The sequence below is a fragment of the Hippopotamus amphibius genome, chromosome 16 (genome assembly GCF_030028045.1).
Source record: "Hippopotamus amphibius kiboko isolate mHipAmp2 chromosome 16, mHipAmp2.hap2, whole genome shotgun sequence".
Classification (NCBI taxonomy): domain Eukaryota; kingdom Metazoa; phylum Chordata; class Mammalia; order Artiodactyla; family Hippopotamidae; genus Hippopotamus; species Hippopotamus amphibius.
In genome coordinates this window covers 63913442-63936259 of record NC_080201.1, presented here as the reverse complement: position 1 = coordinate 63936259, position 22818 = coordinate 63913442, and the positions used below count along the sequence as shown (strand labels likewise).

General features: G+C 56.3%; 2 protein-coding genes across 7 annotated transcripts; both read left to right on the top strand.

The window, feature by feature from the left end:
• Nucleotides 1–1397: 1397 nt before the first annotated feature.
• Nucleotides 1398–9609, top strand: C16H19orf85 (chromosome 16 C19orf85 homolog). Its single transcript, XM_057710928.1, has 3 exons — nucleotides 1398–1570; nucleotides 7407–7788; nucleotides 9562–9609. Exons 1-3 carry the CDS (start codon nucleotides 1398–1400, stop codon nucleotides 9607–9609), a joined length of 603 nt encoding a protein of 200 aa, XP_057566911.1.
• An 83-nt stretch (nucleotides 9610–9692) lies between these two features.
• ISOC2 (isochorismatase domain containing 2) lies at nucleotides 9693–17528 on the top strand. Of its 6 annotated transcripts, none has more exons than XM_057713393.1 (7): nucleotides 9696–9780; nucleotides 11424–11484; nucleotides 13365–13502; nucleotides 14582–14791; nucleotides 15107–15177; nucleotides 15330–15447; nucleotides 17119–17528. In XM_057713393.1, exons 3-7 carry the CDS (start codon nucleotides 13368–13370, stop codon nucleotides 17197–17199), a joined length of 615 nt encoding a protein of 204 aa, XP_057569376.1. In that variant the 5' UTR covers nucleotides 9696–9780; nucleotides 11424–11484; nucleotides 13365–13367; the 3' UTR covers nucleotides 17200–17528. The 6 variants fall into 6 exon arrangements, with proteins under 6 accessions (XP_057569379.1, XP_057569376.1, XP_057569374.1 ...); XM_057713391.1 differs by having other exon boundaries at nucleotides 13347–13502; XM_057713395.1 differs by having other exon boundaries at nucleotides 9716–9840.
• Nucleotides 17529–22818: the final 5290 nt, after the last annotated feature.

Sequence of the window (22818 nt, the reverse complement as noted above, 5' to 3'; positions counted from 1 at the left end):
CCTTATAAGAGGGAGACAGGAGGGTTGGGGTCACAAGGAGAAGGGACGACAGAGGCCGAGGCCCCAGGGATGCCCTTGGAAGACGGAGGGAGGAGCCACAAGGTAAGGAATGCGGGCGACCTCTAGAAGCCGGGAAAGGCACAGAAACGGGTTCCCTCTAGAGCCTCCAGAAGCAACCCCTTGACTTTAGCCCACGGGACCCATCTTGGATTCGGACGCTGAGAACTGCCAGAGAATCCCTGTTAATGGTTTTAAGCCACTAGGTTTGCAGTAATGTGTTAGGGCAGCCACACGATACTCATATACCCCCAGTGCAGTCTTCTCAGAGCAAACACTAAGATGCCCCTCGCACACCAGCCGAGACCAGGTTCCCACACGCTGGCCAACACCCTCCCAGAAGACAAGAGGACCCCACTCCCAGCCCCAGGAGCCAGCCCTCCTCCCTGCCACGTCCAGCCCGTGCTCTGCCTCCCCGGAACACCAGGGGGCCCAGCCCCTCAATGGGACACCTTGTGGGGAACCATGCCTGTGTTTTCCCGTCCCCTCCTGCCACAGCCCGCATCACCCACCTGAGCACGCAGGCCACCCACGTCACCCACCTGAACACGCAGGCGCAGCCCACAGGTGTCCCCCGTCCCCTCCCCTGCTCATTCAGAAGCTCCGGTGTGAAACACAGGGTTTGGGAGTCAACCCTCCTCCCAGAAGCCAATCGTCCCCGCAGGCTGGAAGACCTTGGGCACCGGCAAGCTGCTCTCTGAGCCTCTGTTTCCCCAGATGCTGGGCCTGGAGCAGAGGGAGGCAGGAAGGCACGGGCAGGTGTGTGGAGGTAGATGGGCAGGTGGAGGGTGTCTGCCCCACAGCTGCCTGCCTCCCAGGGCCACCTCCCCCTCCCTCCCAGCCTGCACCCAAGCCTCCCACCGCCCCCTCCCCTCAACTGCAATTACAGGTCCTCCACACTAACCGCTGCGGTTGACTCAGGCTCCTGGCCTCGCTTCCCGAACGAGGGCTTTGTCCCCTTAATTGGCCATCTCCAGGCGCTTTTCTCTGGCCCCCCACATACACTGTCTTGTCCCAGATCCCAGGTCCAACTATGTGCTAATTGGGCCCTTGGGGGGCACGCAAAAAGACCCCTCCCCTCCCTGCCCCTTTGCCTTCCTATATCAGACCCCCACCTGCTGGTCCCTCGAACCTCAGGGACAGGAGGGAGGAGCTGTCCTAATTCCCCGGGCCCTGCCTCCACCAGCACAGGGAGCACCCTTCCCTGTAGAGTCCACCCGCCCTTCCCCTTTCTCTTCCTGTCCCCCGCCCCCCAGCCCCGGCTGCTCCCCGCTCCTCACAGATCTGGGGGGCTGCCTCCTGATCAGCACCGTGGGGAGCTACTCCCCGTCACCCCGGCCATGCACCCCGGCGCCCCTGCAGCCCCTGGCGTCTCCGAGCCTGGCCCCAGGGAGCTGTGTGCCTTTGTGAGCGGGGCGGCGGCCCACGTGCTGCGCACCCTGCACCCCCGGCGGAACAAGGCCCCCAGAAGGAGGCCCAACCACAGGAGGTTCCTGCACAACCAGATCTGCAGGTGAGGGGGGACAGGGCGGGCGGGGGCGGCAGGGTGGAACCAGGGCCCTTGGTGTCACGGAGAGCAGGCCTAGACAGCACAGAGAGACGTGGACCCCAGGGCCGGATGCAGTCGACACCCAACGTGCAGTTATTGAGTGCCAACTGTGTGCCAGGCCCCATCCGTACAGAGCAGGCAAAATTCCCTGTCTTCCTGGAGCTTGCGTTCCAGTGGGGAGGCCGCTGAGACGAGACAGCCAAAATAAAGAAGCGATTGATATGGTACAATGCTACAACCTGGAGGAACCTGCAAGACACGATGCTGAGTGGAAGGAGCCAGACACAAAAGGCCACCTGTTGTATGATGCCATTCCTGTGAAACATCCAGAACAGGCAAATGCACAGAACCAGAAAGCAGAGTAGTGGGTGCCAGGGGCTGGGCGAGGAGGGATGGGGAGAGATTCCGGGGTGGTGAAAAGCTTTGGAACTAGTTAGAGGTGGTGGTTGCATGATACCATGAATGTACTGAATGCCACAATTAGCACACTTTAAAATGGTTCATGTTAAGTGATGTGAATTTTACCTTGATTTTTTTTTATAAATTTATTATTTATTTATTTGGCTGCATTGGGTCTTCACGGCTGCACACGGCCTTTCTCTAGTTGCTGCGAGCGGGGGCTACTCTTGACTGTGGTGCCCGGACTCCTCATTGCAGTGGCTTCTCTTGTTGTGGAGCACAGGCCCTTGGCACGTGGGCTTCAGTAGTTGCAGCACATGGGCTCAGTAGCTGTGGCTCACGGGCTCTAGAGCACAGGCTCAATAGTTGTAGCGCACGGGCTTAGTTGCTCCGTGGCATGTGGAATCTTCCCAGGGCAGGACTCAAACCCGTGTCCCCTGCATTGGCAGGCGGATTCTTTACCACTGCACCACCTAGGAAGTCCTTTACCTCGATTTTTACAAATGATGTGGTGTGGCGTGCTGGGGGAGGGTTGGCATTTTAGGTGAGCTGTCAAGGAAGGCCTCACTGAGGAGGTGACATCTGAGCAGAGACCTGAAAGATGTTAGGGAAGGAGCCCTGTGGATTTCTGAGGGAGAGCATCCCAGGAAGGGGACAGAATGTGCAAAGACCCCGAGGCAGGAACATCCCTGGTGCATTCGAGGACCAGTAAGAAGCCTGGGGTGGTGGGAGCAGAGTGAAGAGGGGAGGGAATTAGGTTCAAAAGCAACAGGGGCCTGATCGTGGAGACCTTGAGGGCCTCTGGAGGGACTTGGGCTCTGGGCTGGGATGTGGTGGGACCTGAAGGGATCCCTCTGGCTGTTGAGTGGAGATCAGATTGTGTAGGAGGCTACTGCAGTGATCCAGGGAGGGATGATGGTGGCTCAGACGATGGATGGGAGCCGGGGGTGTGGAGATGCGGTCCGACTCTGGGGCTTTTTGAAGGCAGTGCCTTTCTAACCCACACACCACACTCAGCCCCTCTCTTGCTCAAGTACCTCCCATGGCTCCCCATCGCCCTCAGGATAAAGGTTCTGCCCCATCAGGCCCTGTTTCCCTTGCCAGCCTCAGCTCCCCACCTAGCACTTCATCATACAGCCTCTGGGCCTTTGCATATGCTCTACCCTTTGCAGTGCAATGCCTTTCCCTGTCTCTGGAATGTAGTTGGAGAACTCTGCTCCTTCAGGTCTCTGCTCAGCCTGTGCCCTCTCTCATATCCACCCAGTGCCATCCCACCTTGCGCTGTGCTCTTCCCTCACCCTGTGACAGTAACCATGTTCTGAGATTACTGTGTGCCAGGCACACTATACTAAGGCCTTGACATACGTCATTTGATGCTCCCGACAAACCCACACTGTAGGGTCTGTCTTTTCCCTATGTTACTGACAAAGAAGCTCAGAGAGGCTCAATGACGTGCCCACGGCTGCATAGCTAGAGAGTTGATATAACCGTAAGCAGTCTGAGTCCAGAGCCCATGCTCTGGACCACTTTGTAGTCCTGCCTGGATATAGCATCTCAGATGATGACAGTGATGGTGATGGTGGTGGTGGGGTGGTGGTGCTGATGTGGTGGTGGTGGGGTGGTGATGGTGGTGGTGGTGCTGGTGATGCTGGTGGTGGTGGTGGTGGTGGTGAGGTGGTGGTGATGTGGTGGTGGTGATGGTGGTGGTGGTGAGGTGGTGGTGGTGGTGGTGGTGATGGTGGTGGTGGTGATGGTGGTGGTGGTGGTGATGTGGTGGTGGTGGTGATGTGGTGGTGGTGATGGGGATGATGGTGACAGCAATGATGGTAGCTAAATTTATCCGAAACTTAATATGCTCTGAGCAGTGTTCTAAGTACATCAGTTTTAACTCCCAATATTCACAGTGCATATGAACTCATTAATCCCTGACAGTAACCCCAGGAGGTAGGTGCTCTTATAATCCTCCTTTTTTCAGATGAGGAAACTGAAGCACACAGATTTTTCTTGTTTCTTTCTTTTTTAAAATATTTTATTTATTTATTTATTTATTTACTTATTTACTTATTTATTTATTTATCTGGTTGTGCCAGGTCTTAGGTGTGGCAGACGGGTTCCTTAGTTGCACCATGCAAATGCTCATTGCGGAATGCATGTGGGAGCTAGTTCCCTGGCCAGGGATCAAACCCAAGCCCCCTTCATCGGGAGCAGGGAGTCTTAACCACAGTGCCACCAGAGAAGTTCCAGGACCTGCTTTTCTGTAAGTAGCTGGCTCCTCCCAGTCAGCCCAAGACCTTGCTCCAGGAGGTCTTGAACCAAATTTGAGTAAATAGGAACCTGGTACAGCCTAACCGCTGACTCCATACTGCAAGCCAACTTCCACCAGAATGCCCAGCTCTTGCCATGCCCAGAATGCTCACCACCACCCCCAACACACACACACCAACTACTGAAGAGGAACACACGCATATTCCCAAACAGGGTCCAGCCCCATGCTCCAGAACTGGCCTCCTCATCAACTGCTTAAGGAAACCTTCCCATCTTCTGCCCTCCCCCCAATCTGGACCCTGTGCTAACGCCAGCCTGTGGCCTTCCAGGCTCGCCGTCTGTCCTCCCTGCTTCTGGGGGCCAGCTTCTCTGCTGTGGCATCCCAGACCTCCCCACCCCGATGCCTGGCTCTGCCACATGCGCCACAGAGACCCAGGTCGCCCACCAGTGGCCTTAAGGGCAGCCCAGGTAGCTCTTAAGCACATTCCCCTGGGCACGCGAGCTCAGCCTGAGAAGATCCAGGTCAGAGGCACTCTCCTCAGCATCTTCCCACCCACACCCTCCTCCTTCCACCAGGTCCCCTCAGGCCCTGCTCCCTCAGGAATCCACTCCCACCCACGCTATGGATTTTTAATTTTTGTGAGAACGTTTCAAACCTACAGAAGAGTCCAGATGGTTGTCTGATGCAGCAGTTCTAAAAAGGTGGTCCCCAGACCAGAAGCACTAGTACCTTAGCATCACTTGGGAACATGTTAGCAATGCAAGTTCTCGGACCCCATCCCGGGAACTCAGGGGTCCAAGAACCAGCGTTCCCACAAGCTCTCCAGCTCTGCTGTTGTGCGCTGAAGTTTGAGATCCACTGGCTTACTGATCCCTCATGTACCATCACTTAGATTTTACTGTCCATACATCTTAGCATATTTCCTTCATCTATATTTTTTTAAATAGTTTAAAAGTAAATCACAAATGTCATGACTCTTCAGCCCTAAATGCCATTTATCCTTAGTTTGTTCAGGTCAGGGACCATACGCGACATGTAGCTGTTATGAATCTTAAATTGGTCCTCCGCCCACACCCCCGCACCCTCTCTCTGTCATTTAACCTGAGCTCCCTGTTACTGAAAACTTTCCGTGGGGCACTCAGAGCACGACTGTGCTCCTTGGCATCACGACAGTGTCACAGCGGCAGCTCTCACTAATTTATTTAAGAGCCAGATATATATATATATATGTCAATGTGGTAAAATATACATAACATAAAATTCACCATCTTGAACACTTTAAACTGTACAATTCAGAGGCATTTTGTGTATTCATAATGTTTTGCAACCGTCACCTCTATCTAGTTCTGCAACATTTTCATCACCCCCAAAGGAGACCCTGTACCCATTAGTATTCCCTCCCAACCTCCCCTCCCTGGGGTAACCACCAATCTGCTCTGTGTTTCCAGGGGTTTGCCTGCTCTGGACACTCCATTTAAACAGGGTCATACAATATCAGATACATTTTTAACTGAACCTTTTCCTGGAAGTTTAACATAGTACAAAAAAATGCACACATCGTCCCTGTGGAGCTTAATGAATTTTCCCAAAGGGACCCCAATAACGTGACCAACACTTAGATTCAGGAATAAGACATTGTCCCCAGAGACCCTGGTAGTATCTCCTTTCCATGAGCTGCCATCCTGATTTCTCTGTTGATGGAGTTAGCCTGTTTTTGAACTTTATTTAAATGGTGCCGTAAGGACGTCTCTGCTGGTCCAGTGGTTAAGACTCCATGCTTGCAATGCAGAAGGTGTGAGCCCAAACCCTGGTCGGGGGACTAAGATCCCACATGCCACACAGCCATAAAAAAAAAAAGAAAGAAAAAAAAAAGGCATCACGTAGTTAACTAATTCCAAGTCTCAACATTATGTTTTTGCATTAATCTGCTAGAACTTCCATAATCAAACACTGCAGACTGGGCGGTGTACAACAGAAACATATTTCCAACGACTCTGGAGGCTGAAGTCTGAGATCAAGGTGTCAGCAGGAAGAGGCCTCTCTCCTTGGCTTTGCACCTGGTCATCCCTCTCTGTGTCCTAATCTCTTGCTGGATTAGGTAACACCCTGATGATGTCATTTTAACATAAGCATCTCTCTAAAAACCCTATCTCCAAATACAGTCACATTCGGGGGTCAAAACTTCAACATATGAATTTTAGGGAGACACAGTTCGGCCCCTAACAGTTTGTGAGGCCCGCCTGTATTTTTATTGAGGAGGTAGGAATACTGGGGGGAGACTCGTGTAGTGGCTATTGCAGTCAGCCAGGTGAGGGAGGCTGGGAACTCCAATCAGGGCTTGATGGAGATGCAGACTCATAGCTGTTTAGGAAGCGGAATCCACAGGGCATCAATGTTACAGTCACACTGCCAGCCCGAAGCGCGCCTTTGTGTGAAAAAAATTTTAAGGGCACCCCAGGACTTCTCTGGTGGTGCTGTGGTTAAGAATCTGCCTGCCAACACAGGGGACACAGGTTTGATCTCTGGTTGGGGAAGATCCCACATGCCTCGGAGCAACTAAGCCCATGAGCCACAACTACCGAGCCTGCACTCTAGAACCCGAGAGCCACAACTAGCGAGCCCGCGGGAGGCAACTACTGAAGCCTGTGCGCCTAGAGCCTATGCTCCACAACAAGAAAAGCCACTGCAATGAGAAGCCTGAGCACTGCAACGACGAGTAGCCCCCACTCACTGCAACTAGAGAAAGCCCGTGCACAGCAACAAAGGCCCAATGCAGCCAAATAAATAAATAAAATAAAAATTAAAAAAAATAAAGGCACTCCTTCCTTAAGACATTTTTTACTTTTACATATTGGAATATGGTCATAATAAATCTAAATGTCAAAAATGTGCATAGTGTTGGATGAGATGAGCTGCCTTGTGCAGTGCACAAACCCCACAGCTGTTCAGAGCTTCCCTATGGATGGGGTTAGAAAGATTGCATTGTTGGCCTCAAGAAAATGGACCCAGGGGCAGAGACACTAGCATAGAGAAGAAAAATGGGGAGGGAGAGAAGGGACAAATCATTCCTGGCATGGCAGACAGGAGAGGAATCCTTTGTGGTTACACAGCTAATGTTAATGTCTCTCTCTACAGGCAGTTTGCCAAGATCGAAGCTGCTACCCAGCACCTGGCCATGTCCATCCTGTCCCAGGAGGCACCTCCCCAGAGACTGCCACCCCAAAGGCCACCTCCACCACCTCCATCACCCTTCCTGGGGGTGGCCTGTGCTGTGGCCCCCACTGAGGCACCCCAAGCCGGCCCCAGCCTGAGCCTCACTGCCCTGGACGCCTCCACCCTCGACCTCTTTGAGGAGATTGCGCTCCCCCCAGAGTGTGCCTCAGTGCCATCTGACCCGCCCTGTTGTGTGCTGGGCCAGCCGGACCTGTGGCCGGATCCACATTTCTACAACCCCCTGCTCCCTACCCCGCATGCCCTGGGGGGAGGGGACGAACGCTCAGCTACTGAGGGGGGTTGGGTGGGTAGGTGGGAGGTGTCTTGTGCCTGCTATTCTCAGGGGATCCCTGAAAGCTGGGGGACCTGCTCCCCATGACGCCCAATCACAACCCAGCCCAGGCTCCCAGACAAACCAGAGCCCCCCCACCACGACAGCTCTTCAGCCACCCCCTCCCCAGAACCTCCTGTCCCATCCATTCCCCTCCTGGCAGTGTCTGGTAATAATGAACCAAGCCCAGACTCCCACCTCCGACCACGACCTCATGGGTCTTCTCCCAGGTCCAGTGCCCCCACCTCAGCCTCTTGTGGGGGGGGTTCACTCTCTCCCTCCCCCACCTTCTGCCTTCTTTCTTCTCAGCCCCACCTCCTTGGTGACCATCCCTCTAGCTCCCTCTAACCCTGGTTCATCTCTGCCTAGTGTCTGGCCTTGTCGTATTTATTCCCAAAGATTTGTTGAGTGCCTGCTATGTGCCAGGCCCAGGTCTGGGTGCTGAGGATTCAGCAGTGAATAAAACAGACAACATCTCTGCCCTCATGAAGTTCACATGGGGATGGGGGTGGGGGGTAAAGTTGGGGGGACTGAAAATAAATGAGTACATCCATACATTTTTTATTTTTATTTTTTAATTAGTTAATTTATTTTATTTTTGGCTGCACTGGGTCTTCCTCGCTGTGTGCAGGCTTTCTCTAGTTGTGGCCAGAGGGGAATACTCTTCGTTGTGATGCACAGGCTTCTCATGGTGGTGGCGTGTGGGCTTCTCATGGTCGTGGCTTCTCTTGCTGTGGAGCACGGGCTCTAGGCACACGGGCTTCAGTAGTTGCAGTACGCAGGTTCAGCAGTTGTGGCTCAGGGGCTCTTGAGCACAGGCTCTGTAGTTGTGTCCCATGGGCTTAGTTGCTTCATGGCCTGTGGTATCTTCCCGGACCAGGGACTGAACCTGTGTCCCCTGCACTGGTAGGCAGATTCTTAACCACTGTGCCACCAAGGAAATCCCCCATACATTTTTTAAATGCAAGATAAATTTCCAATTTCAGATTGGCATTAGTGCTGAGAAGAAAATAGGACAGCGACCTGATTGGGTGACTAGTTGATGTAGGGTGGTCAGGGAAGGCCTTGAATGACAAGAAGGAACTGGTACTACAAAAGTCTGGGATTCCAGGCAGAGGAACCAGCTAGTGCAAAGGCCCTGAGGTGGAACGCTGGGGGCACAGCAAAGGAGGCCAGCATGGCTGGAGTGGAGTGAGCCAGGGGATACTGACTGGTAAGAGGTGAGGTCCGGAGGCTGACAAAGGCAGACCATGAACTGGGAGTAGTTTCAATTTTATTCCAAGACTGATGGAAAGTTCACTCTCCATCTCTTTCTCTCAACCCCATTTCCAAGCACAGTCTAAATATTATGAACACCACCCTAGGAGGCAGGTGCTGTGAGATGGGGAAACTGAGGCAGCACAGAGAACGATGGAGCGGGGAGAGGGCGGGACTTCTTAGCTTCCTCGCGCCTTTAACTCTTTCCTAGAAAACGCTTGGGTCTCTTTCTTAAGTTTGTCTCTAGACAGAAGGGCCAGGGTTCGAACCCCAGGCCTTCCCCTGTCCTGGGCACAGCCCTTCCGTCCCTCCCTCTGCCGAACTTTACAGCGGGGCTGCTCGCGACCCACCCTCCTCTCCAGCCTGAGTCCGCGCTCTCTGCACCCACCGCGCAGTTCCACCTTAGACCCGCCACTCACGCCAGTCACGACTCACCATTGGTCAGACCTGCTGCTTTCCCGCCCCCTGGCGGGCCAATCACGCTCACAGGAAAGAGAGACTGGCCCACACGGCCCCTCCCCCGAGGAAAAGAAGTAGCGGCGCTTGCGGATTGGCTGGGAGCGGGGAGGTGGGGCTGAGCAGCTAGACGAGTGCCTATTGGACGGCTCCGCCCGGGTGGGCGGGCCAAGTGTCCGGACCTTGAGAAACGTTGACCCTGCCTGCGAACCCCGCGGCGGGATCTGAGCGGCGAAAGTCGGCCTGCGGGAGGTGAGTGGCCCAGGCCTCACCCTCGGAGCGCGGGCCGGGCTCCATCCCGGCGCCTTCCGGGTGAGGCCCTTGGGCGCTGCAGAGGGGAAACTGAGGCTCTGCGGGGGGACAGACCTCCCCGCCCTGCGGGTGGGGAAACTGAGGCTCTGCGGGGGAGTCCGAGACCGCGGTCACACAGCCGGGGCGGACTCTGCCTCGCCCTCCGGGATGGGCTAGCCGCGGGCTGGAACCCCCCGCGGGCCGCTCCCACCCTCTCTATCAGGTTTCCGCCTCGCCCCTGCGTGGTGGGTGGGTCTGGCCCCCATTTCCCGGAGGAGGAAACTGAGGTTCAGGCGGAGCTGACCCTTGCCTAAGGTCGCAGGGCCAGCTGGTCCGGACGGCACAGCCGGGCTCCCCAGGCCACGTGGGGACCCAAACAGCCCCATTCGCTCCCCAGGTTGCCGCCCACCTCGGGCCGCTCCTCCTCCTCCGGCCTTGGGCTCCCTCCACCCGGAGCTGTGCTCTGGACTCTTTGCATTCCCCCAGAGCACCCCCAACTCTGTCTCCAGCCCAGACCCCCTCCCCACATTCACACCCCCACACACATTTTCATCTTCTCCCCCAAATCAGTTCCCCTCTCCAGGTCCCCAGTTAGTCCCTGGAACCTGCCACCCTCACACCACTGGAAAACCGAGGATCTCCCTCCTTCCCCCTCCACCCACAGCCAGGCCCACCTGCCCCTGAATCTCTCTGTCCGCCCCCGCGCCCTCCCCCCCCACCAGCCCTTGCTGCCTGAACTGGAGCCCAGGCCTCACCTTTGCCCACTTGGATCCCAGCCCCCACTTTCGCCCTGGCTTCCACCTCCAGTCCAGCCCCACGGCGGCCAGCGAGGCCTCCCTATTTTATTTTATATTTTGAAAACTTTTTATGGAAGTGTATCACAGATGTAGGAAGACGTAGAAATCACAGATACACAGCTCAAATAACTTCAAAAAGAGAGTGCTCTGGTGTGAACAGCATCCTAATCCAGAAGCCAAACATCCCCCACACTCCAGAAGCCCCCCAGCACCCCCTCCTTCATCACTGCTGCCAAAGGATAACAGTTATCATAACTTTAATGCCACATTGGTTTTGCTGGGTTCTTGCCTTAAATAAATCATTTACTGTACTGTATTTATCCCTGACTAGATAACCTGTTACACATTGTCCAAAATTCAAAAGGAACAGAGTAGTACACAGTGACAGTCACATGTCCTTCACAGCCTGCCCCTCAGAGGCCTGTCCTTGCAGAAAGAGCCTGTTCCTCATCTGCCTGCCAGAGAGAGCAGACATAGACTGGAACAGTACACACACTGCTTTTCTTCTTGCATTCTGGCACAAATCAGAGCATTGGTATCCAGACGATTGTGCTTTTTTTCCCCCCCACGTTAACATCTCTTGGACACTTTTCCACGTTGTTACTTAAAGATCTTCCTTGTGATTTTTTTCTGGCTGCAAAGAATTCCACAGTATGGATATACCACAACTTATGTCACCAGTACCCTAACTGTGGATGTTTGGATTTATTTCTATTCTTTCGCTCTGGGAAGAGTCCCATAATGAATAATGCTGTCCTGTAATGAATGACCTTGTCCCATAATGAATAACTTTGTGTCATTTCACAGGTACGTCTGCAGGATAAACACTTAGGATAAATACTTAGGAGTGAGCTCTCTGGGTCACAGGGTTTGTATATCTATCATTCTGAGAAACGTGGGCACACGGTTCTCTCTAGGGGTTGTTGCAGTCCACACTCCTACCAGCCCAAAGGGGAAAAGGGGAGCTCCACACGCCTGTCTACAAATGCCTGTCAGAAGCTTTTGGACCCTCCAGTGCACCCCGCCCCCGCCCCCACCTGACCTTGTCCCTCCTGTCTCCGGGACAGTTAGCACCAAGAATGGGAGTGAGGAGAGCGCTCCAGGTGGAGGGAACTGCCTGGGCACAGGCCCTGAAATGGGACTTGGCCACTGAGGCTGCAATGGTCCCAGTCCAGCACTTTGTGGAAGAGGGTACATCTCAGTCCCGAGGACAGAGAGAAGCCCTGGGGCCTTGGGGAGAGCTGAGACAGGGGAGTAACAGGGTCAGCTCTGTGTTTTCAAAAAGGTTGTTTTCTCTCTCTCTCTCGCTCTCCTCACTTCCTCCGGGAGAACTCTGCCAAGACCCTGCCAAGAGAGACTAGGTTCGCCAGAAATCCTAGCACTGGTCACAGTTGTAATTATGCCATTAATTAATTCAGTGTCGTTTTGGTTTTGGGAGAGTTTCCATTCCATTTATTTTTTGAGACAAAATTCACACAGTATAAAATTCACCATTTTAGCCATCCACTAGTTTTTAAACTTTAGATATGTTGCACAGAGAAGACATGTTCAATGGTAGATGTGTTCGGTTTAAAGAATAAACACCTGTGGGGACTCACCACCCAACACTAAAACTTCCCCCGAGTGAGTGTCAGCCAGCTTGCCCTTCACTGGGTCCACTGGGTCCATGCGGTCTCCATTTCCTAAATAAATTAACAAATAAATGAGTAACACCAGAGAGGGGAGGAGCTGCAGACCAAAGCCAGGACTGCCATTTTTGCAGCAAATCAGGGACCCAAGGACACAAGCCTCTGGGTACATGGGCTGGGACAGGGGAGACTCGGGCTGTCCAGGGCCCAGATGCTCAGATGCTCTGACAGGGCCAGGGAGGGCAGTTACCCCTCTGGTCCCCGCAGGACCTTGGCCTTCATGGAACCCCCTGGGCCTCAGGGTCTTCCCCTTTAAAAGGGCTGCTGGCCACGGCTCTGCCAGCTCCCCCTTGGTTTTTATATTTCTTCCTCTCTTTTTTTAAGTTGTGGTAAAATACACATAGCCTAAAATTTACCATCTTGACTGTTTTAAAGTGTGCAATTGAGAGGCATTTACTATGTTCATGTTTACTGTGCAACCATCACTGCTATCTAGTTCCAGAACATTTCCATCTCCCCATACAGAAACTCTGTACCCCTTTTCAGTCACGCCTTATCCCCCGCCTCACCCTGAGGTGGAAAGACCACCAACCTGCTGCCTGTCTCTGTGGACGCAGCCATTTTGGACATTCCATGTAAATGGACTCCTGTGTGTGGTGTTTTGTGACTGGCCTCTCTCACCGAGCATCACGGTGAGGGGCCCCCATGCTGTGGCCTCTGTCAGTGCTGCATTTCTTTTTATGGCTGCATAATATTCCACTCTATGGGTACCCCAGCCTTTCTTTCTAAGACCTGGGCGGGGGTTCAGCTGGTGAGATGTACACGCGGGTAAACTGCGTTTAAGAGGAGGCAGTCAGACTTGAGGGATCCCAGGCCATGAAGGAGGGAGGTGGTGCAGCTGGGGGAATGCAGCCCTTTTTGCCTCAGGGCTCACCTCTCGCTCCCTCTGTTACCGGCAGTGGGCCCTCGGCAGGACACAGCACTGCTTAGACCTCCGTTTCCTCCTGGGGGTGGGGGCAGGAACAGTTGGAGCCTAGTGCGTAAGTGCGTGGAGCCTGGACACGCAGAGACGCCCCCTCCCTGCCTGGTCCCACTCCCTTAGCCCCTCTGCCCACCCCAGGACATGGCAGCTGTGAGGCCTGGCCTGGGACGGGTCGTCCCTGGATCATCCATCCTTTTCCTGTGCGACATGCAGGAGAAGTTCCGCCATGTTGTGTACTTCCCCCAGATCGTCTCTGTGGCTGCCCGCATGCTCAAGGTACAGCCTCCTCCTCCCTCAGACCAGGGGTCCAGGCCCCCAGCCCCTCCTCCCTCAGACCAGGGGTCCAGGCCCCCGGCCCCTCCTCCCTCAGACCAGGGGTCCAGGCCCCCAGCCCCTCCTCCCTCAGACCCAGGGGTCCAGGCCCCCAGCCCCTGCTCCCTCAGACCCACTAGTCCAGACCTCCAGCCCCTCCTCCCTCAGACCCAGGGGTCCAGGCCCCCAGCCCCTCCTCCCTCAGACCCACTAGTCCAGACCTCCAGCCCCTCCTCCCTCAGACCAGGGGTCCAGGCCCCCAGCCCCTCCTCCCTCAGACCCAGGGGTCCAGGCCCCCAGCCCCTGCTCCCTCAGACCCACTAGTCCAGACCTCCAGCCCCTCCTCCCTCAGACCCAGGGGTCCAGGCCCCCAGCCCCTCCTCCCTCAGACCCACTAGTCCAGACCTCCAGCCCCTCCTCCCTCAGACCCAGGGGTCCAGGCCCCCAGCCCCTCCTCCCTCAGACCCACTAGTCCAGACCTCCAGCCCCTCCTCCCTCAGACCCAGGGGTCCAGGCCCCCAGCCCCTCCTCCCTCAGACCCACTAGTCCAGACCTCCAGCCCCTCCTCCCTCAGACCCAGGGGTCCAGGCCCCCAGCCCCTCCTCCCTCAGACCCACTAGTCCAGACCTCCAGCCCCTCCTCCCTCAGACCCAGGGGTCCAGGCCCCCAGCCCCTCCTCCCTCAGACCCACTAGTCCAGACCTCCAGCCCCTCCTCCCTCAGACCCAGGGGTCCAGGCCCCCAGTCCCTCCTCCCTCGGACCAGGAGTCCAGGCCCCCAGCCCCTCCTCCCTCGGACCAGGAGTCCAGGTCCTTAGCCCCTCCTCCCTCAGACCCAGGGGTCCAGGCCCCCAGCCCCTCCTCCCTCGGACCAGGAGTCCAGGCCCCCAGCCCCTCCTCCCTCGGACCCAGGAGTCCAGACCTCCAGCCCCTCCTCCCTCAGACCCAGGGGTCCAGGCCCCCAGTCCCACCTCCCTCAGATCTAGGAGTTCGGCCCCCAGCCCCTTCCTTGGGCTCAGACCGTTGTTCCTCCCCACCACCCCAGGTGGCCCGGCTGCTAGATGTGCCAGCTGTGCTGACTGAGCAGTACCCACAAGGCCTGGGCCCCACAGTGCCCGAGCTGGGGGCTGAGGGCCTGCAGCCACGGTCCAAGACCTGCTTCAGCATGGTGCCTGTGGTGCAGCAGGAGCTGGACACGCGGCCCCAGCTGCGCTCTGTGCTCCTCTGTGGCTTGGAGACACAAGTCTGCATCTTGGTGAGACCCCCTACTGACCCCTGGGGACTTCTGTTCACACCTGGAACCTCCCCAACCTGAAAAGGATGTCTCTCCTGACACAGAACCCTCTGTCCTCCCCTTCCTGACCTATGACTCCGCTCCTGACCTGGGACTTTCACCTTCACTCAGGACCCCTCTCTTTACCTGGGGCCCCATCCTGCCTAGGATCCTGTTGTAATTTAGGGACTTCCTGCCCTGATCCGAGCCTCCCTCATCCCTTTCCTGGTTCCCCAGTCACTTGCCCAAGACCCCTATTCTTGTCTAGGGTTAGCTCTGACCTCTTTCTGCCCCTAGCACACGGCCCTGGACCTCCTGGACCGAGGGTTGCAGGTCCACGTGGTGGTGGACGCCTGCACCTCCCGCAGGTGAGAGGGTCCCCTCAGGGGTGGGGTGCATGTGGGATGTGTTTGGGGCACCCAGGAAGAACAAGGGGGCGGGATCCCTGCTGAGTTTGCCAAGTCTCTGGGTGTTCAGACCAAGGCGCTGACAGCCTCCCTCCCCACCCCACCCCCTGCAGCCAAGTGGACCGGCTAGTGGCGCTGTCCCGGATGCGCCAGAGCGGAGCCTTCCTCTCCACCAGCGAAGGGCTCATCCTGCAGCTTGTGGGTGATGCCGCCCACCCCCAGTTCAAGGAGGTACTGGCCCCCCACCCCCACACTCTGACTTCCCCCATTTCCCATGCAAATGGCAAGGCAGATATCTTTTCAGCACCCACCACATACAGCATACATCCGGGAACACAGCAGGCTGCCGCCTCCAGGGTGCTAAGTTCTAGTGGGAGAGACTGCGGGTCAGTACCATAAATCAATGAAAGGAGACGCAGTCTGGCCGTGAAGACGGTGGAAAAAGATAAAGCAGGGTAGGGGGCTGGGTGTGCAGAGGAGGGGTTACCTAGGGTGGTCCAGAGGGCTGCACCACCAGAAGAAGGTGATTTTAGAGTGAGGTAGAGATGGGAGGGAGCCAGGCTGACAGCGGAAAGAACAGTCCAGCAGGGGCCTTGTTGCTGGGAGCTCCTAGACCCTTTCCTGCCACCCCTCCTCCAGTCTGTGGCACTCAGGTTCAGCCTCCACACCTGCCACCCGAGTGGCCTTCCTAGGACCCAGGTCTGACCAGGTACCCCCCACTGCGTCACACCCTTGGCCCTTAGGATAATGGGACATGCCCAAACTTGATATGCCCAGCCCTCTGAGGTCTGCCCCTGCCCTTCCTCTTAGTTCAGTTCTGTTGAATGTTTATTGAGCACCTACTATGTGCCAGCCACTGTGGCAGGTCCCGGGGGGCAATAGCAAAAGACAGTCTGTATTCAGTTTCACATTGTGGCCTGAATCTAGGGAGGGAGTATGTGGAGTGTGTGAGAAATAAGATGGGGGCTGGCAGCAGGGAGGCCCCTCCTGAGGGGTGGCCTTAAAGCAGAGACCGGAGGGCGGCGGGGAGCAGCCAGTCATCCAGAAAGTGGTCCTGGCAGAGGGGACAGCTAGGGCAAAGGCCTGGACGTGGGACTGAACTTGACTTATTCAAGGAACCATAGCAGGGCATGGTGAGCTCAGGGTGAGTGTGGGAGGAGGGACGGCAGGGAGGAGTCAGGGCGGAGTCTTCCCAAAGATTTTGGTGGAGGTGGGGACAGACAGCCATGGGGAGTTTGCACAGGGGAGCTGGATACTGTCAGATCTGTATGTGGTGCTGGGTGGCTAACAGATATGTGGTAGGATAGAGGGAAACCAGGGTGGAGGCAACAGTGGGGATACAGGCTTTGCTTATTATTATTTTTTAATTTCTGTAAGTTAGCATGACAGGGATTGCTAATGGGTACAACATGTGAGAAGGCAGCCCAGAGAGAGGCTCCAGCTTGAGCACAGCTGCTCAAGCTCTCTGCTGATGGGGGGGGGGGGGGGGGGGGGGGTTGGGGGGGATGGCAATGAGGTTGAGAGGTCAAGTGACCACCAACATCTAAGAGGCAGTTGGATAAGTCCAGAGTTGAGTGGCAAGGTGCGGGCTGGATTTGTGAGTTGAGGGATAGGAGAGGGGAGATTACTTAAGAAGCAGGTGTAGACAAGAAGCCCCAGGACAGAGTCAGTCACCCTTAGTGGTCCAAGCCAGCAAGATGGACCAATATGGCAGATGATCAGGTGCTAACCCTGGTGGCTATGGTGAAAGGGAGGCCCCAGAAAAAGTTCTGAGAAGAGGGAGTAGTTGGTTTGTCCAGTTGCTGCCAAGGGGGCGAGGGAGAAAATGAAGAAGTATCTCTTGCGTCTGTCAGCGAGATGGGAACCTTTGACTCTTCCTGACTCCCCCTCCTCCCCCTACAGATCCAGAAGATCATCAAGGAGCCCAGCCCAGACAGCGGACTGCTGGGCCTTTTCCAGAACCAGAACCCCCTCTTCCGCTGAACTCCCTACCCTGCCTTGAGGGGAGACCACCTTGTCCCTGGGACCTTGGCAGAAGCGCTTCCCCCCCATTCTTGGATCCCAAGAGTGGTGCAGTCCACCGGGAGTACCGCCCCCTCAGGGGGGGAGGTGGGTGCCACCTTTCCATTGGATGGCAACTCCCGGAAATGCAAATGAGACTCCGGAAGCTGGGCGGGGGTTGGCTGAACCAAGTTGGAGGTGGGGCTCGGCCGCCCGGGCCACTTCAAGGGGCGGCAAGGGGAGGGGGAGGGAGTGTCACAGGCTGTGTGGGACCCGGTCTCAGAGAATAAACATTGATGTGACTGTGGACTGAACCATTCTTGGGCTTGGGGGGTATCCCGGGGGCGACTGGGGGCTGCGGGCGGTGGGGGAAGAGGGGTCCCCAGCAGGTGGGGAGGGGGAGGTGCCTCTTCTCAGCTCCAAGCCGGCGCGAGGCAAAGGCGAGGGCTGGCCGCTGTCACATCTGCACCGAAGCCGGCGCGCATCTGCACAGAAAAGAACTGCCAGCCCAGGGTCGCCCAACACGCTGCCGGCCGCCCCCCCATCAGCGCGCGCGCACACGCCCAGCCGGGCTGGCTCGCAGACACGCGCTCGCTCTGCCTCCCCCGGCCGGCCCCCCACGTCGCCACCACCCCCGACTCCCCCAGGGTCCCGCATCCGGAAAGTGAGGTGAGCGTGACCGCACCCCGGTGCGGAGGGGGAAACTGAGGCACGAGGGACTTGGGGACGGGGAGAAACGAAGAGACAGGCATGCGGATGAATGGATGAATGGATGGGAAGGACAGCCAGCTTCATCTGAGTGGTCCTTGCTCCCCTAAGACGCAGGAAATCTGGGAGTCGGGACTCTACGGACCCCCCAGTCGGGACCCCTCAGCCCCTTCAGATTCTCAATCTCTCCCCGCCCCCACCGCAACCCTGGGGGCTCAAGAAGGCAATCTGAGTCCCCCAGGAACCCAGGCATCAGACCTCTCAGCCAGACCGCCCCCCACTGGGGAATCAGAGCCCCCCCCACCCCAACCCCCGGCCCCTGGATCCCACACCCCTCCCAGAAGGCCGGTTCACCGGACCTCGCGTCAGAGCGCCCAGCACCCCCTCTCTCCGCAGGGACCTAGGGGTCCCTGCCTACCCCCTCGTCCAGGAGCCCCTGAGACCGGGCGCCGGCGCCCCGGCCCCCTCCTTCCGGATCCAGGTGGCCCCCCTCCTCACCCCCCGGCCTGAAGCTTCGCGTCTCGGAGGCCGCGCTCGCGTCGCCATGGCAACAGGAGTCTATTTTGCGCTGGGAACACACAGCTCCAGCCGCAGCGCCCCCCCACCCCGCCCCTCCAACCAGAGCCTGAGAGAGAGTGGGGGGCCCTGGGAAGGAGATTAGTGGTCTGGGGTCGGGGGGAGACACAGAGACACTCAGAGGGACAGAGATCTGTAGACAGCAAATCTGGGAAAGAGACACACAGAGGTGAAGACATGGAGTCAAAGAGGTAGCGAGAGATGGGGATGTGGAGACGGGGGAAGACACAGGATGTGGAAAGACAGAGACTAACAGGGCAGAGGGAAGGAGGAAATGTTGGCACACAGGAGGAGACGTGGGACAGAGACTGAAAGATGCAGAGATGCGATGAGACACGTAGAGAGAGAGACAAGCTAAGAGAAACCTTGACTCAGGGCACCTCCTGTTAGAGGTGAGCGACCCGCCGGCGGGCTGAAGCAGGGGCGGTGGGAGGCGAGGTCCCGGGAGGAGGCAAGGACACAAAGATGCAGAGACTCCCAGAGACAGAGACATAAGAGACAGGAAGGCCTAGGGCCCTGGGCGGGGATCGTGCGTGGGGAGGGTCTGCATCTCTCCCTCAACTCCCGCCTCCCGCGTGTCGAGCCGGAGGCGGTGCCGGATCCCTCCACCGTGCCTCCCCCGCCCGGAACTGGGATCCCCGCCCCCCGCACGGACCCCTCCCCTTCTCCCTCTGCTTTCCCCCGCTCTTGACGGGTCCGCGTCCTCTTGAACCCAGATCGCGCCTTCAATTGCCTGCTTTCTACATCCCTACCCCAAATCCACCCTCAACCCCAGATACTCCTAGGAGGCCCTCCCTTTGCACTCGGACCCTGCTGCCACCTGCGGACCACTCTCTAGAACCCAGCTGCTTGAGATAAGGGCTTCTGACTTTTTCTGGGTCTTCTCCCCTCTGCGGGTCTCTATCCTCGTTCTCTGGTTCTCTCTCTCCCTCTCTCTTCCCCCCACCCCTTCGGTCTCTGATCCCCAGTTCTCTGGGTGTTTGCCCCGCGTCGCGGCTCCCCCTCTGGGTCTCTGCCCTCCCAAGTCTCTGTCCTCTTTTCTTTGAGTATCTCTACTCCCTTCTCTTCATCTCTGTTCCCTTCTCCCTGGCTCTCTGTCCCCGTCTCCTTGGGTCTCTGTTCCCCTCTCTGGACCTCTGTCCTCCTTTTTCTCTGGGTCTCTGTCCCCTTCTCTTCCTAGGTCTCTGTATCCTTCTTTCTCATGGTCTCTGTCCTCCTCTCCCTGAGTCTCTGTTCCCTTCTCCCTGAGTCTCTGTTCCCCTCTCCCTGAGTCTTTACCCCCCTCTCTTTGGGCCTCTACCCCGACCCCAAGGCTTTCTCTCCCTGTCCTCCCGCATCCTGTTCTATCTCTCATTCTCTGCTGCCAGGCATCTCGCATCTCAGAAGGCAGGCCTTGCCCCCACAGAGAGCTGGCAGGGTTGGGAGAGGGGTGGGGGTGGGGATGGACTGTGGGGCACAGTGCTTGCAGGGGAGCAGGTGAAAGAGAGGGTTCTCCAGGAGCCCAGGGACCGAGCGGGGCCTGCTCTGGGACCCCTCCTCATGCTAACTCCCCTGATCTCTGTCCCCACATCTCTGTCTCTCAGGTCCTGGGCTGGGGTGCTGGGTTCTGGCCCTGTGTTGCTGGCTGTGCATGGTGTGGGGAGGGAGATGACTGGGGTTGGGGGCGGGGGGCATTCCTCTCCAGCTGTGGAGGAGGAGCCTTCTGGTGTGTGCTGTGTGTTGGGGGAGGGGTGTCTGGGTGTGTCTGGTGGAGGGTCACATGCCTGCATCCAGACTCTCCACCACTGGGTTTGCACTGGTGTGTGTGCCCACAAGGTTGTGCAACTGTGAGCTGTGATGTGTGCCATTGCGTGTCCTTGTGCAGCTGGCTGGGGCAGGTCCCTAGCCATGTTCTGGAGCTGTGTATGGTCCCAGAGTGTCACGGTGTCTGAGATTGTGTCCGACTCTTGTGCGCTGTGGGTGGGAACGCCCAGAAATGCATCATGCATGGTCGTGTGTCCAGGTGGAGCTGTATTGTGTGTGTTGGGAGGAGGCAGGCTCAGGTGTGCTGACAGGATGATACTGGGTGTCCTTGTGTGTTGTGTCTGGGACACTGTGTGGGTGTCCTGTGCTCTGTGTCATTGTGTGTGTGTAAGCTCTGTTGTGTGTCTGTGCATAGTTTTGTGTGACATAGAGGAAGAACTGGTCCCCTGTATCCTCATGTCTGGACCAGCCACTGTGTCCACAGTGTGTTTCCTCCCCACCTGTAGGTGCTGCCCAGGATGTGCAAGGTAGGGGCAGGAGGCTATGGCACCCCATTGGCAGAGAGGCAGTGTTTGTGTGTGTGTGTGTGTGTTGCCGGGTCTGAGGGGATACGTGCCACTGCTCCTCCTGCCCCACTCCCTGGAGTCATCCATGGCCAGGAGTTGTGTTTCCCTGGGCATGTGCATGTGTGTGCAGTTGGAGGGGACATGGGACTCTGTTAACAGAGGGAGAAATTGTGTCCCTGGAGCCCAGCCAGAGGCTTGGCACAGCGTGGGGACTGAGCAGGCACACTGCTATCCCCTGTGGGGCAGATGAGACAAAAGTACCCCCAGCCCAAAGGAGCTCCCCAGCATCTATGATTTAGCAGGCAGATAGCACCCTTGTGTGTGTTTGAAAAGGGTGCCCCTTCCCACAGGTGGAAGCAGCCCCACCAGCATGCCTTAGGAAGGAGAGCCTGGCTGGATTCCAGCCTCTCAGCCAGACCCTCTTGTGCAGTGCACACCATGCCCAACTGTACATGGCAGCTCTCCCAAGAATGAAGGAATCCACATCGCCACATGCATGGGTCACTCTCAGAAGGGGTGTGTCTGTGTGCATGACAACCCATGTTTCTCTGTGTGGGATAAAGGCATCCATGTTCTATGGGTGGTGGTGCCCTGAGTTCAAAGCCTAGCTCCATTACTTGGGCACTGTGACATCATCTGACCTATGTTGGTGGTTTTTTCTTTCTTAACTGTGGTAAAATACACATAACACGAAATTTACCACTTTAACCATTTTAAGTGTACAGTTCAATGGCATTTAACATATTCATAATGTTGTGCTACCACCACTATCTAGTTCCAGAACATCTTCTTCACCCTTAAAGGAAGGCCTGCCCCGATTAAGCAGTCACTCCCTATTCCCTCCTGCCCTCAGCTCCAGGCAACCACTCATCGGCTTTTGTCTGTGTGGATTTGAGTATTGTGGACATTCATATAAATGTAATCATACAATATGTGGCCCTTTGTGTCTGGCTTTTCTCTCTCAGTGTTTTTGGGGTTATTCATAATGTAGAATGTATCGGTGTTTCATCCTATTTGTGGCTGAATATTATTCCACTGAACGGATAGACCACAATTTGTTTACCCATTCATCAGCTGATGGACATCTGGTGGTCTCCAGCCTGGGGCTGTCATAAATCATGCTGCTAGGGACATCCTTGTTTTTGTGTGAATGTGTTTTCAATTCTTTGGGGCAGATACCTAGGAGTGGAACTGCTGGGTCATGTGGTAACGCTATGTTTAACTTTTAAGGAACTGCCAAACTTGCTTTCCAGAGTGTGGGCCAAGGCACTTCTAAGATGCCTGTTAAACATCAGCTGGAGGCGTCCCGCAGGCAGTCTAGTGGGCAGTTCAGGGGAGGGGCCACGGCGGAGCTACAGGGGAACGTTGAGGCCCCATGTGAAAGGGGGTGGAAGCTGACTGAGGCTGCGAGCCTCAGCCTTCCATAGCCCTCTCCCCATCCCAGCCCCCAACAGTTTTTGATAATGAGGGGGTCCCTAGATACAAGGGCACTCAATGGGAAGGAACAAATGATAAAAATAATACCGAACAGCATTTATTAAACCAGTGCCACCCACCCACCCTCTCTCCCACCCCCTTGCACTGCTCTTATTTCTCATGGCCTCCTTCATAATTTCTTAGTGTTTCTTCATAACAGTTTTCAATGTGCATCCTATTGACTTCTGTCTGTGTACTGACTCTCCCCTCACCAGAATGCAAACCCCATAAAGACAGAGACGGAACCCTGTGGTTGACGCACCGCTGCATCCCCGGCCTCAGTAAACACTGCTGAAGGAACCCCTCCTGCCGGCCCGTTGCCATAGAAACAGCTGGGCAGACATGTCCCATCTGGCCCCTCCCATCCTGTTCACCCTTCTATACCTGTAGCACTTGCGCTAGGCCAGGCCCTGCCCTAAACTCTCTACACATAGAAATCGGTTCATCCTTCCAACCACCCAGTGATAGCCATCCTTACCCCCAGTTTACATATGGGGAAACTGAGGCATGTGGAGACTTGGTTTGTCCAGTG

Coding starts and splice junctions, on each gene's coding strand:
- ISOC2 (XM_057713396.1), top strand. CDS start 13,368: ATGGCAGCTGTGAGGCCTGGCCTGGGACGGGTCGTCCCTGGATCATCC. Junction 13,503..14,581: donor TGGCTGCCCGCATGCTCAAG/GTACAGCCTCCT, acceptor CCACCACCCCAG/GTGGCCCGGCTGCTAGATGT. Junction 14,792..15,106: donor AGACACAAGTCTGCATCTTG/GTGAGACCCCCT, acceptor TTCTGCCCCTAG/CACACGGCCCTGGACCTCCT.
- C16H19orf85 (XM_057710928.1), top strand. CDS start 1,398: ATGCACCCCGGCGCCCCTGCAGCCCCTGGCGTCTCCGAGCCTGGCCCC. Junction 1,571..7,406: donor CTGCACAACCAGATCTGCAG/GTGAGGGGGGAC, acceptor CTCTCTCTACAG/GCAGTTTGCCAAGATCGAAG. Junction 7,789..9,561: donor CAGCTACTGAGGGGGGTTGG/GTGGGTAGGTGG, acceptor TCACGCTCACAG/GAAAGAGAGACTGGCCCACA.